The 20,129-nt window shown below is 36.4% G+C and overlaps 1 protein-coding gene across 3 annotated transcripts in view; it reads right to left on the bottom strand.

Moving 5' to 3' along the window:
- Positions 1–4,063: 4,063 nt before the first annotated feature.
- The window catches only part of IFT80 (intraflagellar transport 80), a 102,080-nt gene continuing 86,014 nt past the window's right edge, over positions 4,064–20,129 (bottom strand). For 2 of the 3 annotated variants that reach the window (XM_054700968.1, XM_037526207.2), the window contains 4 exons: positions 19,655–19,744; positions 19,378–19,550; positions 12,961–13,084; positions 4,064–5,810 (listed from right to left, as the gene is read on the bottom strand). In XM_054700968.1, the coding sequence (XP_054556943.1) occupies positions 5,700–5,810; positions 12,961–13,084; positions 19,378–19,550; positions 19,655–19,744 (498 nt within the window). In that variant the 3' untranslated portion in view covers positions 4,064–5,699. Of the gene's footprint in view, positions 5,811–12,625; positions 12,665–12,960; positions 13,085–19,377; positions 19,551–19,654; positions 19,745–20,129 lie in introns of all 3 variants that reach the window. The other variant, XM_054700969.1, reaches the window with a different exon arrangement.

Here is a 20,129-nt window from a genome sequence, read left to right as displayed (position 1 = left end):
ATTTGAGCAGAGAGAACTTATAAAAGAGAATTTGATTTAGCATTGACAGTGTGCTGTTTACATACTCATGAATTTTCTACACAGACTCCTCTTCAACTGCTGTATATGGTTGCTCTTTCATTGGGTGGATTTTCTTCCAGTTAGATATCTCTAACTTTACAATTTTTTCACAACTGCTTCTAAATGATCTAGAATCCCCACTGCATTGTTCAAGATTTTACTGGGCAACTGTCAAGAGTTTTAGCTTCTGCCTCTTGATTGGCTACAGCTGTTTCATCAGACAAAGGATTGGTATGTTCTAGATTTACTCGTTTTCATTTTGGTTTGTGTGAATATTCTATATTGACCAAAGATTTTATCAGATGAAATTAATTTTGATTTTTTCCTTAGGTCGGAACATGATTTTCTCTTCATTTGTAGACAAATTTTTCTTGCAACATCTTCATTAATTCATTACCTTTCTCCATGTGTATAAACTGTCAAATTAGCCACGCCATCAGATTCCTATAGATTTTATAAAAATTTTACTTTCTTCTCTTGATATTGTAGTCCCTGGCTTTTGTTTTGTAACTCTATCTTCTGAGTTTTTCTTCTAGAAGCTCTTCACAATATTCTTTTTGATATTTTTTTGATTCTTTTCCCTTGAAGTAAGTAAGTGAGACCCTTTAGTTCTGCATCAGTTCTGGATCTGTGTCCCTACTGAAATGTAGGAAATTTCCCCAACTCAGCTTTTCTTGAAAATAAAGATCAGGACCTCCCTGGTGGCACAGGCAGCTGAGCACTGTGAAGCTGTGTGCTGTGAAGCTGTGCAGCCTCTGCAGCACAGGTTCGATCCTTGCCAGCTGGGGAGATACCCACATGGCGAAGCAGATCTCTCCTGTCTCACCTGCTGCTCCCCTTAGCAGTGTATTTCAGTCAATCTGCCTGTTCTGTTCCCCACTCTGTCTCTGGTGAATCCTCTCACCCTCCCACATATCCGGCCTGCACCCCAGTTCTTGTATGCATAAATAAATCTTTAAAAAAAAAAGAAAATTAAGCTCATATTATTATGTTCACCTTTATTTGCATATCATCTGTTTGACTAGGCAAATGTGTAGATTCTTGGGAATCTATTTTGTTTTCTAAGGTAGATCTATCCTCAGTCTTACTCTGTCTTGCATTTCTTTGGCCACATCTTCAATTTTCAGAGGCTTTCATTTTGGATTCATATTCATAAGGATTATAGAGGAGTTTCCTGAGATTCCTGGTTCATCCTGATTATGGGTCACTTAACCAAATATTTCTTCAAATCCAATAGAGTCAACATCTAAACTTAGTGTTTCCTGTTTGGATTCACCAAAAAATGTTTGCATTCCAAGAAATCTTCGACTATATTTTCTTTTTTTTTCTTCAGCTACAATAAATTTACTGATAACTCAAGATTTTCTTTTGGTGTTTTAAAAAAGTTTTATATGATCTTTAACACTTTCTTTTGATTAAAACATGTGTGTACCCTGTGTGTTTTCTAATATTTTTTTCTATTGTTTGGTTTTCTTCTGTATTTTTCACCTCTCTTATTTTAAATGTTTTGAGCCATAGATTTTCTATTTTTTTTTTTTTCTGATCTATCTGGTATATATCTCTAATATATAGGGTCCCAATAAGCAAGTTTTTGGGCTTTGGAGTTGCCATCAGTATTGGAGTGTCTGTCGGGCCTCTACAGGATGTACTTTAAGAGTTATCAGAAGACAAGTAGGATTGCCTGTAATTCACATCTCTTCTTTGGAATGGCCATGAAATTCTTGACACTGGTCAAATCTTCCACTTGGTTCCCCTTTTCTTGAGGAATTTTGTATTTGATGTCTGTAGGTCTTCTCTGGATTCTGTCTTTCCATAGAAGTTCTCAGACATTTCATGATTGTTGTCAGAAGTTCAGCTGATGCACATTTCTCCGTGGAGTTACTACCTTTTGTTTCTTTGGCTGTTGGACACAAATCCACAAAAACATCTCTGAAGCCAATGTCATGGATGTTTTGTCTAGGTTTTCTCCTATGCATGTATGGTTTCAGGTCTTCTAGCCAAGTCTTTTATCCAGTTTTGTGCAAACACACAGTGGGTTATTCCCAAAGGAACAGCCAACCTAATGAAGTGTATTTACACTGAGAAGGACTTTCCAACACACCCTATAAATGCCAAATGGAAATCCCCAGCTCAAGCAGCTAATATGCTTTGTATGCAAATGATGTGGGATTAGCTTTAGGGCAATAGAGATATTCATCCACCAAATATGTCTTTTTACCCAGGTAATGGTAAATACTGTGATTAAGGGGGCCCCTTTTCTATGGATACCCCCTATGATCTTACCATTGTAAAGCTGAACAATTGTCTGAGACTTAATCTGATATGCTCCCTCAGCTTCTTCGTATAGATCTTACAGATACCAAGAACATTAAAAGTAACAAGAAAATGAGGAGAGATGGAGTATCAATGAGCTTGCCCCAGTGGGAAGGAAATCTTTAGTTATTAAGTTATTGGATGAATAGAATGGGCATTAATGAGGTTGAAGCAAAGTTTCAATACCAGCATCCCTGAAAATTGGGAAGACCCCCTGCTGGACTTTTAATATTGAAAATCTTTCCAAAAGTCCATGTTAGTAAAATTGGAGAAATTTAAAAAGCTAGAAGGCAAAGATCATGAGAAACCCATACTGAAAATACCTGCAACTGCAGTCAGGGAGAGTAAGTAATCACAGTAAGGATAAACAAAGGGCCAGAGTGGCCTGCCTCAGTCCTTCACTGGGGACCAAAACTCTTAAGTACGTAGGTAAGTAAAAAGGTCAGAAGACAGAGATGTTTCTGGGTCATTTTAACAGGGAAGTTCTATGCACTGTCTTACTAAAATCTGCTGGTAATGTTTTTAGAACTATGAACACATTGAGAAGATATAGAAATGCAGAGTTGGTGGGAAAAAGGGGGATAATCTGCACAAAAACTGATACAACAAGGTTTATGCGAACTGGCTAGGACTCTTACCTGAATATATTATAGGAATAGACACTGTCTTACCATAAGATGATGGACTAGACTGGCTGAGAGAGACTGGATAGGAGTGTAATAGTATGACAGCATCTTTTATTTTTCAGATTATATCTATCATACTGCAATATGCTATAACAGTATTATTATTGGAAAGATTATAATACTGATAATGGTAACTGAGTACATTGGGAAATTGAGTTTATGCTTCCTATCCTTATCCACATTGACTCCTCCAAATCTGTTATACTTACTCTATTAGGTATATTTCTTTTGCTATAAAAGATCCTGTGGTCAAAGAGTAGGGGTCACCTATGATACAATAAAAAATCTATCTGGCCTAGGAGGGCTAGGGGCTGGCACAAAGCTTCCAAAATCCTTGGAATTTCCTGATAGAAGTGTTTGTTATGCTAATGAAGCATGTGTGTTGGGGGTGGTGATAGCTCCAGGGTGGGACTGATTACCCAAAAAGCCAGCCAGGTGAACAGAGGGCTAGACCTTTCAGTCACCTAAAACAAGAAGGGTTGGATATTGAGCTCAATTACGCAACTGTGATTTAACCAATCCCGCCTGCATAATGAAACCCTGATTAAAAAAACTCAGGCTGCCAAGGCTAAAAGGAGCTTCCTGGTTGTGGACATGTGAGTGTGCTGGGAGGATGGTGTCTAAAGGCCATGGAAGTTCTATGTTCCCACTTCCCCCAAATCTCTTCTTTCTCCTAGACCTTCCTCTATGCATCTCCTCCATTTGGCTATTCCTTTATAACAAAACTGTAATAGAAAGTGTTTCAGTGAGTTTGGTTACTTATTTAATGAATCATCAAACCTGAGAGTGGTGGGAATTCCCAAATTTGAACCCAAGAAAGTTAGAAATGTGGGTATGCGGGGGTTCCTACTTATGCTGGCAGCTGAAATAGAATCAATCGAGTTTAAATTAAATTCTAAGACACCTCACTGGCATCAGTGGAGTGTTATTCGAATGTAGACATATAATTTTTTACTTTTTAAATTATAGCAAAATAATATAAATTTTATACTTTAATCATTCTTTTAAAACTTTTTATTGAAATATAATATAGAAAACATATACAAATGGACTTATAAATACAACTTACAAGTAATTGCTCAATCATATTTCACAAACTGAACATATCCTGGTGGCCTGCAACAAACAGAATATTCCAACATTCCTGTTGAAAAGAATGGGACATTTTTATAAAAGAAACCTAGATATGCTAGTGAACATGGGGTTTAGAGGGTAGGCCTTTTCCCATGCATAAGTATGTAGCCATCCACTTTAATTTGCCATTTCTAAAAAATGGACTCATGGACAACTTTTTAAGGAGTATTTGTGTTAGTGTTAATAGACTCTGTGGTAATAATTTTGAGATATACTGAGTTAAGGCTAGTCATCAGGTTGATCATTTAAGGAGATATTCACAAATTCAGACTCCAGTACCTACTACCTTGAGAAGTCAGGCATTCCCAAGTAAGAAGAGGAATGAGAAAAGTATTTCTTGGCCATTCTAGATACTTTTTAAAAATTATGGCAAAATATACATTAGAAGAGTCACCATTTTAACTGTACAATTCAGTGGCATTAAATACATTCACAATGTTGTACAACTATCACAAATTCCAGAACTTGTTCAACCCAAACAGAAATTTCTATCCCCATTTTCACCTCCCTGCAGCCCTTCGTAACCACTGTTCTCTTTCTGACTCAATGAATTTGCAGACTCTAGAGCTCTCATATAAGTGGGATCATACAATATCAAACTACTGTATCCGTATTATTTCACTCAGCATATTCAAGGTTCATCCATGCTAATAGCATTACATTCCTTTTTAAGACATAATATTCTACTGCATGTATGTCCCACATTTTGTTTATCTACCCACCTGTTGATGAAGATTCTTGTCCACATTTTTTTTTTAAAGATATATTTATGCATGCAAGAGCTGGGATGCAGGCCAGAGATGCAGGGGGTGAGAGGATTCCCTAGAGACAGAGTGGGGAACAGAACAGGCAGATCTACTGAAATACACTGCTGAGGGGAGCAGCGGGAGAGGCAGGAGAAGTCTGCTGCGCCACGTGGGTCACTTCCCTGGCCAGGGATCAAACTTGTGCTACAGTGGCTGCAGAGAGCTTCATAGCACTGTATTTTAACCCCTTGTGCCACCAGGGAGGCCCCTGTCCACCTTTTTTTGTTAATGGGAATAATGATTATTATTATAAACATTGGTGTACAGGTATATGCATTGATATACACATTTTCATAAACCCATTCTCATGTAGCTTTATTGTTTAAATAAACCTTTCAGGTTATTTTTGATTTAGAGATCAAATAGGTATTAATGATAGCTTATATTTTGATGAGTCCAATGTTTTATTATCAGCATTAATATTTTTGCTAAATATTCAGAGGTAAAATAATATACACAAAGCTGTAATATAAGCAAAACTATGGGGAAGTATCAGAACTATATGGGAAGACTTAAACTAATGGACTAGAAAAATGCAAAAGATGAAATTACATCAATTATTTTGTGCTCAATCTTCTGAATGTATTAAATACATGGCAAGTACCTATATTTAAAGATTCTGCCTTTTTCCTTAGAAACAAAAACATGTTTATGAGAATTAGCTTCAAAAGATAAGGCTTCCTAAATGTGAGTATGACATTTAGTACTTCAGACCAGTATTCTTGCTGGATTGACTACTTGATGATCGCTCTCGTTCTTTAGTAATTTCCATCTCAATTTTGGCTTTGATTTTCTCCCAGTCTATTTGCAGCTGCAATAGAAGAAGAGACATCTCATATAGCATAAGACTTTTTTGTTTAATCAAAAGTAAACAAAAATAGAAAGAATAGCTTCAAAAATTAGAGAAAAAGAGAGTATGGAGAAAAAAGATAAGAAGAAAATGTTTCCCCCAAATGAAATTGCTTTTAAAATAAGGCCAAACAGAGAAAATTGCCACAATAAAAAGCAAAGACCAAAATTTAACTATAGCTATTGATAGTAGGCATTTCTTTTTTTTTTTAATAGTAGTCATTTCTAAACCCTGGGGGTTTCAGGATTCTGCAGAGATGCTGGGACAGGGAAGGGGAGAAGGAGACTGTTCTCCAAGCAAGAGGGAAAGTGGACCAGACTCTGGCCATCAGGCACATTTCAAAGGGTCAGCTCTTAACTGCTCACACACTGAGGTTTCATTACAAGTCCAGTTGGGAGGAACGATGATGGGACAGAAGTAGCCTCCCCTGAGCATATTCTACAAAAGTGGTTCATTTGCAACAGCTCTTAGAGGAATCTAAAGACATGGTGGTGAAAACCACAATGGAAACATATTAGAGGAAGTAGGGGAAAGGAAAGTGGGACACACATGAAAAGCATCCCTGAAGAAAGTCAACAATTTTCTCTGTCTGCTTCCTCTTGGTCCTTGATGCAGTGGCCCTCTCCAAGTCCAGCTGAACCTTCTCTAAGGTCACTGAACCTGGGGTTAGGAATGGACTCTGCCCCTGAGTTCTATGAACAATTTCTCTAAGAAAAAGCATTACACTTTCTTTAAAAAGTTTGGAGATCAGGCCTCTCCGGTGGCGCAGCAGTTGAGTGCTGGGTTGTGAAGCTGCCTGCAGCCTCTGCAGTGCTGGTTCAATCCCTGGCCGGTGGGCGAGGGTCCCACATGGCGCGACAGATCTCTCCTGTCTTGCCCGCTGCTCCCCTCAGCAGTGTATTTCATCAGTCTGCCTGCTCTGCTCTCCCCTCTGGCTCTGGTGAATTCTCTCACCCTCCCGCGCTTCTGACTGTACCCAGTGCTTGTATAAATAAATAAATAAATAAATAAATAAATAAATCCTTAAAAAAAAAAAGAGTCTGGAGATCACTAATTAGGAACATGTGCTTTCTATGAGGCAAGACATGGGAAAAATTTGGCCCCATATTAAACTACCTCTGATTTACCCAAACCTAAAACTCTGAGATTGAGCCAGAAATGGCTAGACTTTCACCCCTCCCCACCTCAGCAGGGAAGTTAAGGGGAGTAAGTGGTATTGAACCACACTGAACTACTGCTTCGGCTTGAGCAGATTTATCTCTTTTTTTTAAAAAAAGATTTATTTATTTATACATGAACTGGGGTACAGGCCAGAGGTGTCGAGGGTGAGAGGATTCACCAGAGACAGAGCGGGGAACAGAATAGGCAGACTGACAAAATACACTGCGGAGGGGAGCAGCAGGTGAGACAGGAGTGGTCATGCCATGTGGGACCCTCGCCAGCCAGCAGGGATAGAACCAGCGCTGCAGAGGCTGTGGGCAGCTTCACGGTGCTGTGCTCAAGCGCCTGTGCCACCAGGGGAGCCCTGAGCAGATTTATCTTAACTGAAAGATGGATTTAATCTTATCAGGACTTTAAGACTCTTATTTTGTGCTGGAAGTTGATGGAATTAAATATTTCATTCTTTTCCAGTCCAATATCATTTATCTAAGTATCTATGAAGTAATTTGTGGGTATTTTTGGTTGCTTTTTCAAAAAGGTTTTTAAGATAATTTCATGTATTTGCTAATATGTATTTTTTTTTAAAGATGACTTTAAAGTATCCTTACTCATAGAAAATGAACCTCTCTGTTAAGGTGCTCATTGAAAGGCACAGCAAATGTTAGATTATTTAAAAAACTCATTTTTCAATCAGGCCAGAACTTGATTGTTTTAAATGGCAAAATACTTGGTTCTAGGTCTAAAAAACATTTGCAAAGAGAAAGACAAAATTGATGGATGCCTTGGCCTTCTTCCAGTCTGAAATTGACTTATACATGTTTCTCAAATCAATCACAATAAAACCATATATTGACAGCACACGGAACAACTGTTTCTTTGTGGCACCAGAAGTCCATCAAGTAAATGAATGACATCTATATTAGTTACTTGTTATAGTACAAATGAGGGTGTCAGTTCATAGCTGTCCCACTGAAAATACACGTTCACTTTCGCTTTGGCATGCATCCAGTTTTAGAACAGTGCTCTGATAATTTAGTCCTTGGTAGAGAAGATTTTTAACGGTGGGTTTTAGGCAAGAATGTATTCATGACAGCTGTCAAATGACTTCCACACGGAAATACATCCTTTTCTATTACAAGGGGTGTTAATATTATTGGGCATTTTCTATTCTAGTCCCTAGTCAGTTCTTAGTCACACAGAAGCTATTTCAAAATGACGTTCCATCCTCTACCCTATCCTCTCTTCACCTTCAGCTGAAAATCAGCTTCCCACTCTACAGGGAATAGAGTGGCACCAGGGATGGATTTACTTAATTTCCTTCCTTGCACTCACAAACTGACATATATCTGCATTCATCTCACCTCTTTCCTTTCTGTCTCAGGCCAACCTCTTCACGTAAAATCCCTGGTCCCATCTTCTTCAACAACTCTAGGATACTTGCTTCAATTATCACTGACAAACTCAATTTCCTTTTCTTCACTGGTTGCTTATCATCCTTCTCTGTTCTTTCTCCCTGCAAGCTACCACCCTCATTATTCTTCCCATTCCTGAGCCTCATTCGGTCCCCAGACCATGACTGTATGACTGTGTTCCCAACATACTGCTCACTAAGACCACCATCAAGTGTTTTCTTTCCTCAGGCTACATACCTTCTCTTATGATTCAGTTACTCATTCAACAAATAGCGCTTATTGTATACATATACCAATGATTCTTTTAAGCATAAGGATTCATCAGTGAATAAAAAGTAAAAAATCAATTTTCATGGCAGTATAAACAAGGACAGATGACAGTGGACAAAACATATATATTATATATATATATATATATATATATATATATATATCTGCAGTATATCAGAAGTGGTGAGGGTTTTAAAAATAATGACGGGAAGCAATAAATGCCAGGGGTGGAGCTGTACAGGTGGGTGCTGTATGTCAAATATAGTAATCAGAGAAGGCTCCCTGAGAAGCTGGTTTGAAGAAGTGAAGAGGATGAGTGAGTGAATCCATGGAGCTATCTGGGCAAGAGCACACTGACAGCGGGAAGAAAAAAAATCCTCAAGTAGGAGCATTCCCTGGGCCTTATTGCACACTGCTCTTTGAAAAATCTCTCCTATCAGACTACACAATACTATCCCCTTGGGTTTCTGCTCTCCTTTCTAAATGTCCTTCTCAGTCTTTTTTTTTTTTTGCTTTTACTTTTTTCAATTTCCCTTCCCTAGGCAAGACTTTTTCTCTTAGCTATGAGTATCACCAGAGTTTCAACCACAGCTTTTCCATACTTTCACTAAGATAAATCAACTCACATCGCTTCAACTATGCCTAGATGGTCATGACCATGTATGTCTCCAGCTCCAAATCTTCCTTTGTCAATATCCTTCAATGACCACATTTATGTTTCCAATTGCCTACTATATGTCCACCTGGATACCCCACAGGGAATTCAAGCTTAAATAATTATGTATTTCATGTATTCAAACTTTAAAAGTTTAAAGCATGTATATTCTCATGTTCTTATCAGGATTAATGGCATCCCATCTATTGGTCCCCAGGCTAGAGTTACTGAACTCATTCTCAAATACCTTGCCTTACTTCACCACCTCCCACTCTCAGCCACAATATTCTCTTGATATTACTGTTAGGGTGTTTTTTTTTTTTTTCTTTCATTAATCTTACTCTTTTCATCTCCTGTGGGACAATTATAGTAACCACCTAACTGGGCTCCTAGTCACTACCCTTATCTCTAATTCATCTTCCACATCAGAAGTTATCTTTCAAGTCATTCTACTCATTACAAACTTCTAAGTCTTCTCATTGCCTTCATTATAAAGTCTATCAGTATGATGTTAAGATCTTTAATATCTGGTTCCAACCAACAATCCAAACACCCAGGACCTAGGACCTGGAGGAGTCACCCTATTCCTTTCCCTTGTTTCACCACCCACACATTTGTTCTTATATTCTTTGATTGACTGACTAAATCTGACATTTTGTAGACAATTCTAAATTTCCATTTACTTTTAATTGGGACTTTAAAAGGGAAAAGTGATCCTGCTACCTCCTTTCAATAGTTTCACATTAATCTTTAGATAAAGTCCATTATCTTTAATTTGCCTTATGAAACCCTCAAGTCAATCTCCCTTTGCTCTTTATTCTTTTCTACTCAGAGCCTTCCCTTTGCTTAGAACACGTCATTTCTTGCCCAAACCCCAGTCAACTTCTGCTACTCTTCCTTTACAGTTCAGCTGAAATATCATTTTCAAGTCTTACAGCATCATGTACACCACCTTCAAAGCAGTTATAATTGAAATGAACAATTAGCTATATACTAACTATTGCCTCTATTTGAATAGACACTTCATGAGCTCAGCGTCAGTGTCTGCCAAGTTTATGATTATATCCCAGTACCAAGGAGAGTACTCTGTCTGCAGGAGGTGCTTTATAAATATGCCATGAATGAAAGGTAACTAAATACCCAGCAAATGCACTATCGGTTAACAATCTCTCACATTTTTTCCTCCTGAGCTTTGTAACTCAGGACCTCACAAGATTATAAGGCCATAAAACCAGCAAGGCAGCTCCGGTTACGTAGCTTTGCCTGAAGTGGTTTGTCTGAACCACAGTACTGACTTCTCTATCAGCATCAAAATTCTCTGCTTTCTGAAATTCTGCTCATGAGGTGTTTGTTGGTTTGCCACTGTTTCTCCTTCTCCTAGCATAATGTTTTAAATGGTTCCTGGTTCTTCTACTTCACTTATTGAACAGAGTATTTATTCAGTACATGGAACATATTCCTCAAGTTGATTTTATTTACCAGACTTAGAAAGTATTTTACAAATACTCATTGAACAACATTGTAGACCAAGTATAATGACTCATGGGGTTCCAAGAAGGTAACATATCCTTTTTGAGTTCCAAGTTTCCGTACTTTAAATTAGAAATGCCCAAGTAATATTTCAGGGCTCATACATGGAATGTATATCAAGCTTTTCACTCCTATAATCTTTCACATTATGTATTGTGAGCCCCCTAACTTCACCAAATATATAAAATGAATGTTTCTTAATTATCTTTTTCTATTCAATTTTTAGTTCTGAAATAAAGGGTTTACATAATCATTATTTTGCCTAAGATAAATGGCGGGGAATTTTTAAGTCAAAGGTAATTTTCTTCTTAAGATACTGCTTTATGATTTCTAGTTAATTTCCAAATTATATTTTTAAAGAAGGAAAGTAGGAAACTAGAACATGGTGCCATAGGGAGTTAAAGTAACCTATATACTTTCAGATTCAAATGAAAATACCTTAAAAAAGCCATGTCATTCTGGTTATCCCACTTTGAACATTTCTGCTACTCATGTGATTGGAAGTATTATATTTGCTGTCGGTTGAATAAATTTGTAAGAGCGAGATAAGATTAAGTTTTTGCTATCAAAAATAAAATTTCCATGAGTATAAAAATATATTTGCTATGTCATCAAAATCACAAAATGTAAAAATACTGGAAAAACTACTGATGATGGTAATGATAATAAAGAGGAAGCAGAGTGGTAATAATCTGCTTAAAAATTGTACAATGAAGTAAAATTAAAGTGGGTACTCAATTTTAACATCACGTTTATGAAACAAAAGTATGTGACAAAAATAACCAAATGAGCAGGTGACTCTTGGAACTCCCTGGCACTGCAGTGTGTGGCTGCACATATTCCATGCATTACAGTGGGACCCCCAGAGGCTCCAGGAGCCCTGATATATTCTGGTTGTAGAGAAAGCCCTCAGAGCCCAAACTGTCAGAGGACTCATTTTAGTGACTAAACAAATTTCAAAACAAAAAAGTTTCTTGAGTTTCTATAAAATATGCCTATTTCTACCAAGAAACCAACAACTTGTATCTATTCCAGATTCAGGTGTTAAAAGTTGCATTGCAGAACACTAAGAATGGTCCAATAGGTTTCACTACCCTAAAAAACTTTTCTAAGCTTACAAAAAAAAAAAAAAACCAGATCATGAAATTCAGTATTCTAAATTTGGTGAATGGCAGGTGCTTCCTCCCTACCATACTACTTCTTTCCAAGGTTCCTCTGCCCCCTAAGATGGATCAAAACATGCCATTTAATCAACTCCATGGAAAACACTCACACAAAGTCTATAAACTCCATGAAGAGAAGCCATAACTGATTCATCACCTAGCACTCCTTTTAAATAAATGAATGAATAAAAAGCCAGGAAATCAACTGGTTCACATAGCTGGAAGCAGACTGAACCTGTCTTAGGATTTCAAGTCTCTTAGATTTGCATGGCTAGAGATGAACTCCATTTCTGGACTCTGAATTGGAAGGACCTAGGCAGGTGGCCACAATCAGTTCTGCTCTAGGCACTGTGGCAAATTTCCCAACCTCCCTTATTCTGGATCTCCTTGTAGGCTGGTATGTTCTGGAATGATTTCCTTTTAATTGGAATCATAAAACCTGAGATTCTGGTAGGAATGATAGGCAACAGTTTAGTCTACTTTAGTTCTAGGCAATGAAGTATACTAGGCTGGGCATCTCACGAGGTAGAACATAGCTTCCTAGATTTCTGCAAAGTGACAAAATACGTATTTTCTGGTCAGTACCTTCTGTGGTTATGTATTTCCCCTGAAACAGAAGAGGCACTGGTAAAAGACAAAATTCAGTTATTAGAAGCATTTATCTCAGGCATTGATATGGTTTATTTAAAAATATTAATTAGCAACCAACCTTAATACAAATTGAGAATTATTAAAACAAACTTAATGTAATAAAAATATGCTGTAAGATTCCAGAAAAAAAATTAGCAATACAATTATGTAGTCAAAATAATGCAAAAGTAATGTTTCAGAGATTATGATATGAATCATTCAAATTGTAATTCAAAAGATGATTATATTTATAAAACATACATTATTATAAAATACTGTATAATACTTACACCTTCTGCATACTGTAAATATCGTTTATTAGTTTCTTGTTTACCAAATGTCTCCAAAAACTTTTGACGGTAAGCAAGAACTGTATCAACATGTGTTTTGTATTTTACAGCCAATTCAAGTGCTCTATAATGAGAAATAAAATAGATTATAAGCATTATTTGTGTTAGCCTCCATGAACAGTAAAATTTGGGGTGAAAGAGTGGGACCAATGGCCTTATATTGTTCACTCACTATAGAGCATCACTCCCTATCTTATCTAATTTGCAAATTCCTATTTATTTTTCCAGGTCCATATCAAACATGATAACTTTTTCCTGACCAGCTAATTATCATACACCTTACTTGTGCTCTAAAACATTTTATACATTATTATTAAAGCCCTGCTAACAGCGAATCACAATTACTATTTATTAGTCTGTTTAACTAACTTGTATTCTATTGAACAGAGATCTGGGTTTCATTTCTTTTTTGTGAGTACTATAGAATGTATGGTAAATGTTTATTTAAAAATTCACTAAAGCCACAAATAAAATTCAAATGAATAAACAATATAAGTGAGTCTACCATCTTGATGATTTTTGTTAAGTCTACAGTGAATTTATTCTGCTCAATATTTAACTAAATACTTAGATCCTTGAGTTGTTAGTATAAGTTAAAAATACTGTTAAAATACTTCACTCCAGTAATAATGGCCCACATGAAAAAAAAATGGAAACAACAAATGCTGGAGATAATGTGGAGATAAAGGAACCCTCTTACACTGCTGGTGGGAATGTAAATTTGTCCAGCCACCATGGAAAGCTGTGTGGATAGGCCTCAGAACACTAACAATGGATCTACCATATAATTCAGCAATCCACTCTTAGAAATCTACCCAAAGGACACAAAAACACAAGTTGGAAAAGAAACCTGCACGCCTATGTTTATTGCAGCATTATTTACAATAGCCAAGATATGGAAAAAAACCCAATGTCCCAAAAATAGATAAATGAATCAAAAAGATGTGGTATATTTACACAATGGAATACTACTCAATGATCAAAAAGGAAATTCATGTCATTTGCTGCAACATGGATGGGGTGGGATGGGATTATGATAGCTGAAATAAGTCAGAAGGAAAAAGATAAATATCGGGTGGTCTCACTTACATATGGAATACAGAGAAACCAAACAAAAGGTCAAGAAAAAGTTAAAACTAGCAAGCTGACCATAGATCTGAGGCTTAAGAAATGGAGGAAGAAGAGGAGAGTCAAAACAGGGAAGGGACGAACACAAGAGAATATGGTGATGGTTCACGGGTGATATGGTGGCAGGAGAACTAATGGGGACTGCAACAATCTAAGAAAAAAATAAATAATAAAAAGAGGAGAGTGTGACAAACCAATAGAATAAAGGGCTTTAAGGAAGGCATAAAAAATTAAAAAATGAAAGCAATGGATTTTTCTTGGGGAAAAAATATTGTGACAATAATAATAAAGGTCTGACAAAATGCTTTTTCCATTTTGAGTCATAGAAAAAGCTAATAGCCATTAAACTTTAAAACCTAATTAATAGCTATCTATTTATATAACTAAGTTATATTTCGTATTTCATAAATAGCAGATGAGAACTAAATGAATGATGCCGAAGTCAGTGCCTCAACACTGAAGATACAAAATCTATATATTAATAATTTGGAGGGAAATTGAAAGATTAATGCTCTGTTTCAAGACTATACATAGATTTATTTATTTATTTATTTATTTTTAAGATTTATTTATTTATTTATACAAGCACTGGGTACAGTCAGAAGCGTGGGAGGATGAGAGAATTCACCAGAGGCAGAGCAGGGAGCAGAACAGGCAGAAGGACCTAAGTACACTGCTGAGGGGAGCAACGGGCGGCAGGAGAGGTCTGCGCGCCATGTGGAACCCTCCTCCGGTGGCCTGGGAGCAGCCGGGGATCGAACTGGCGCTGCAGAGGCTGTGAGCAGCTTAGCAACCCAGCGCTCAACCGCTGCGCCACCAGGGAGACCCTATACATAGATTTATACATAGATTCTGGAGGCTCCAAGACAAAGGTTCAAAATAAATGGTTGGAAGACTATCATAAGCAAATGGATCCTTAAAAAGGCAAGGAGAACCATACTTAAATCTGATAAAATGGACTTCCAGCTAAAAAAGGTAACAAAAGAAAGGGGTGGACTTTAAATAGTAATTGAGGGATCAATCATCAAGAAGACATGACTCTAATTGATATACATAAACCAATAAAGGAATATCAAACTATATAAAGCAATTATTCACAATCTAAAGAGACACTGAAAACAATACAATAGTAGTAGAGGACTTCAACACTCTACCTACATCAATGGAGAGATGATCAGATAGAAAATTAACAAGAAAACAATAGCCTTATGAAGAGTTAAACCACATGGGTCTAGTAGATAATTATAGGGCACTGCACCCTCCAAAAGCTGAGTACACATTCTTCTCAAGTACACATGGAATATTCTTGAGGATAAACCACACATTGGGTCAAAAAAACAAGGGTCAGTAAATTCACGAAGACTGAAATTACATTAAATATCTTCTCTGACCACAATGGTATCAAACTAGAAATCAACCACTAAAAGAAAGTGATAAAAATGTTTCAATATGTGGAAACTGAACAACATACTACTAAATGATTATTGGATTAACAAGGAAATCAAAGGCAAAATTTTTAAAAAGGTGGATACCAAGAAAATGAAGACACACACTATCAGAATCTACAGAACAGAGCAAAAGCAGTACCAAGAGGAAAGTAAACAGTTGTTCAGAAATAAGAAAGACCTCAAATAAATAATCTAACCTTATATCTTCAGGAACTAGAAAATGAAGAATGAACACAACCAAACCCAACAAAAGGAAGGAAGTAAGAAACATTAGAGCAGAAATAAAGGAACTAGAAATCAAAAAGACGGTCCAAAAATCAGTGAAACCAAAAGCTAGTTCTTTGAAAAAATTAAGAAAATAGACAAGCCTCTAGCTAGACTCACTAAGGAAAAAAAGGGAGAAAACTCTATTATAATAATATAAAAAAGGGAGAAACTAATATAAAAAATCAGAAACAAAAGAGAAGTTACAACAGACACCTCAGAAATACAGAGGATCATAAGAGAGTACTATGAACATCTTTACGCCCGTAATTTAAATAATCTAGGGGAAAGGAAAAAGTCTTAGAAGTATACAACCTATCGAGACAGAATCAGGAAGAAACAAAAACCTGAACTGACCATTTACAAGCAAGGAAATTGAAACAGAAATCAAAAGTCTCTCAAATATGAAAGCCCAATGAGTTCTACCAAACCTTCAAAGATGAACTAGCCTTCTCAAATTCTTGCGAAAAATTGAAGATGAGAGAATGCTTCCAAACATATTTACTCTGATACCAAAGCAGGTAAGGCAGTCAAACAAAGAAAACCAGTATCCATGATGAACACAGATACAAACATCCTCAACAAGATCTTAAAAAACTGAATTTCATATGTTAAAGGATCATAATTCATCATTTATGGGATTTATTCCAGGGATGCAAGGATGGTTCAAATCAACAAATCAAGCAATGTAATTCACCACAACAATCAAAGGAAAGAAAAAAATCATATGATTATATCACTAGATGCAAAGAAAGCATTTGATAAGATTCTGCATTCATCTGTGACAAAATTTTTCAATAAAATGGAGATAGGAGGAATACATCTCAACATAATAAAGGCCATACAGATACCAAGCCCACAGCTAACATCACAGTAAAAGGTGAGAAACAGTAAACTTTTCCTCTAAGATTAGGTCCAAGAAAAAGTGTCCATGACCATCATACTAATCAACATAATACTGGAAGTCCTAACTACAGCAATTAGGCAAGAAATATAAAAGGAATTCAAATTCGAAAAGGAGAGGTAAAACTATAATTATTTGCACAAGGCATGATAATCTCTCTCTTTTCCTACACACACACACACACACACACACACACAAAGACACACAATCATATCTCTAAATCCAAGGATCAGTATTTGCTGCCTATCACAAATGCCTCACAAAGTTTCTTCATTCTTCTGTGACTTTAAGCCTCTTGGAGAAAAAGAGGATATAGCAAAGGTAGAGGCACTGAAATACAGAACCTCAGGGTAGGTTCAAGTGAGGTATTGTGAGTGGGGACACTCTGTTGAACCACTTCTGAGGCACCTAAGATGTTCCATTTCCCATTCCTTATTTATGCGTGTCCATGACAGGGGGAGGATTTCTTGGTGCAGCAAAACTGGATGTGCTCTAGGTGGAGAGTACACAAGCATTAATTCTGGGTTTGGGGTTTTAAAACATTTCAAAAAGATACTTTGTTATGGAATATCAATACATTTAAGTATATAGAAAAGATAGAATATGTATAATTCTGCATTTAGACACGAGATACTGAGATTATCATTAAAGTTATAATATTATAAAATATGCATTAATAATCTGATTGAAAGCAATGTGTAAAGGTAACCATTCAAATGAAATGTGCTATTTTAAATGTTCTCTTAAAACACATACTGCATAAAAAATGTTTCCTTACCGCATTTAGGAGGGAATTCACTCTAAATTATATAAGGGTTATGGGAACAGTGCGTCTCTAGCTTTAAAATGGTTATTTGGCAACCAAACAAATGTGACATTAGATTATGGAGCTGGAATAAATCCATGTTTCTTCTCTGATTTTTAAATAGGAGGAAGTTATATAAAAAGATGTTATAACATCACAGTGATTTTTTTTATTTAACCGGAATGAATCAAAATCACTTTGTATAACTAGAAGTAGAGAAATTATTTTTATTAATACATAAATATTATAGTGCACGTATATGCAGTGTTTCTTTCTAGTTTCTACCTTTTTTAACTTCTGTTTGAGAACAGCTACCAACAAATTCTCAAAGTGAATGTCAAGTAGACAATTTGCTACCTATATCTTTAAGGCTGCATCTTACTAGGCTGCAGGCAATTTTCAGATTCAAGTATGAATAATAGAGCATAAACCAGCAAAAATCTGCTTCTCGGGCCTCCCCGGTGGCGCAGCGGTTGAGCGATGGGTTGCGAAGCTGCCCTTCAGCCTCTGCAGCGCAGGTTCGATCCCCAGCTGCTCCCTGGCCAACGGAGGAGGGTTCCACATGGCGCACAGACCTCTCCTGCCGCCCGCTGCTCCCCTCAGCAGTGTACTTTGGTCCTTCTGCCTGCTCTGCTCCCTGCTCTGGCTCAGGTGAATTCTCTCACCCTCCCGCGCTTCTGACTGTACCCAGTGCTTGTATAAGTAAATAAATAAATAAACAAACAAACAAACAAATAAATAAATAATAAATTATATAGCACAAATTTAAAAAAAAATCTGCTTCTCAAATGTAATAACATATATTAACAAAATAAAATCTGTTCTTTTCTAAAGGATTTAAACACATAGAAATTCAAGGTCTTAAAAGCAGCCTAATAGTTATCATCCAATATTTACACTCTCTCTTTCGAGAATTCTAGAAGGTCAGAATTAGAATATCAAATGAATAAATCTGGGTGCATCAATACCTGCTAACATCACAAAAAGATAAACAGTCACTACGAAAGTATCTGTAATACCACCGCTGATGGAGTCTTGCCAAAAGGGTAAAAAAAAACCAAAAAACTAAATCTAATGAAGTTTCACAGAGAGACACAAACCAGAGACAATGAGTAGAGGAACCTATGTCATAGAGAAGAGGAGTACTCTACTCTTAGAAAGCACTCTGTCCCCGAAGCAAACTGTAGTGGGGGAGGTTACTACTCGCCACTCCTTACTGAAAATCCAATCATCCTTCTTCCTGTCTTGGTTCTTCTCTCTGCCTGTCTGACTGACTTTACCCCAATCTTTCAGCAGATTTCTCTTCTTTCATCCATCCTATAAATATTTGATGCCTTCTCATTCCACACAATCCCCAGGCAAAAGCATCCACTCCTCTGGTTCAACTAACATCCATGTGCTGATGACTCCTAAACCTACACCTCCAAATCTTTCTCATGAGTTTCTGGTCCACTAATCAACCAATATCACATATCTCTTCACAAAGATTCCAAATCCAACAAGCCTAAAAGTAAGCTCAGTATATTCCCTTCCAAATCTGCTAATATTAGAACGACTATCTATGCAGTTACTTAAATCAGAAATTTCAGACAGCCTAGACTTTCTTTTATTCTTCACCACAACTAACCAAACACAATTCAAGAAGACATACACTTTTAACGGTAAACTACTCGCAATATAGAGGTGAATAAATACTTCAGTGGCATTAGAAAACTATTAAATATAGCAAAAAATGTAAGTTACTAAGTGGTAGATATAATACATAAAGACTAATCAGGTTTTGGAAATGATGAAATCATTTTTATTACCTTTCCCAGTTGTAGAGATCAATATTAATTTGGATTGCTTGATAAACAAGGCCAGCCTGAAGTAGTACTATTTCAGCCTCATGTATGTTCCCACTAAACATTAATATGTGGGCCATTTTAGATTCTTTAGATGGAAGATCTTTTATAGAATTGATGTACCGAACTTTATCAATCTAAAAAAAAGAGAAGAAATATAGCTGCTAGTAACAGAAATATAACAAATTATGGTTAAGAAACACACCACACACACAGATACACATAATTAAACATTATTTACTTCACCAATTGCTGCATAGGCTATTTCTGCAGTAGTCATATCTCGATTAGCAACTGCCATAGCAGCTAGGCAAGCCCACATGGTCTGCTCCTAAAGTGAAACATGAGAACAATTATCTCAGCTACATTGCTGTACTGCCTTAAAATAAACAGTGATTTAAAAAAAAAAAGAAATTATATTTTAACTAAAAAATAAAAATGATCGAGTAGGACACTTTTAAAAAATCTGATAATAAATTAAGATATTGAAATTCATATGGCTACTCTGTTAAGATTATTAATAACAGAGAACTTCATTTAAATAAGTTATTGAAACATTAATTCAAAAGGAAAGCTGTACATCTATGTCATTACAGCACTATTTAAAATAACTAAAATATGGAAACAACTTAAATGCCCCAAAACAGATAAATGGATCAAAAAGACGTGGTATATATACATAATGGAATATTACTCAGAAATCAAACAAGATAAAC

This window comes from Talpa occidentalis, unplaced genomic scaffold (assembly GCF_014898055.3).
Source record: "Talpa occidentalis isolate TD23 unplaced genomic scaffold, MPIMG_talOcc4v2.1 talOcc4.4, whole genome shotgun sequence".
Lineage (NCBI taxonomy): Eukaryota > Metazoa > Chordata > Mammalia > Eulipotyphla > Talpidae > Talpa > Talpa occidentalis.
The sequence above is the reverse complement of the archived record's forward strand: the minus strand, read 5'-3'. Positions and strand labels throughout refer to the sequence as shown.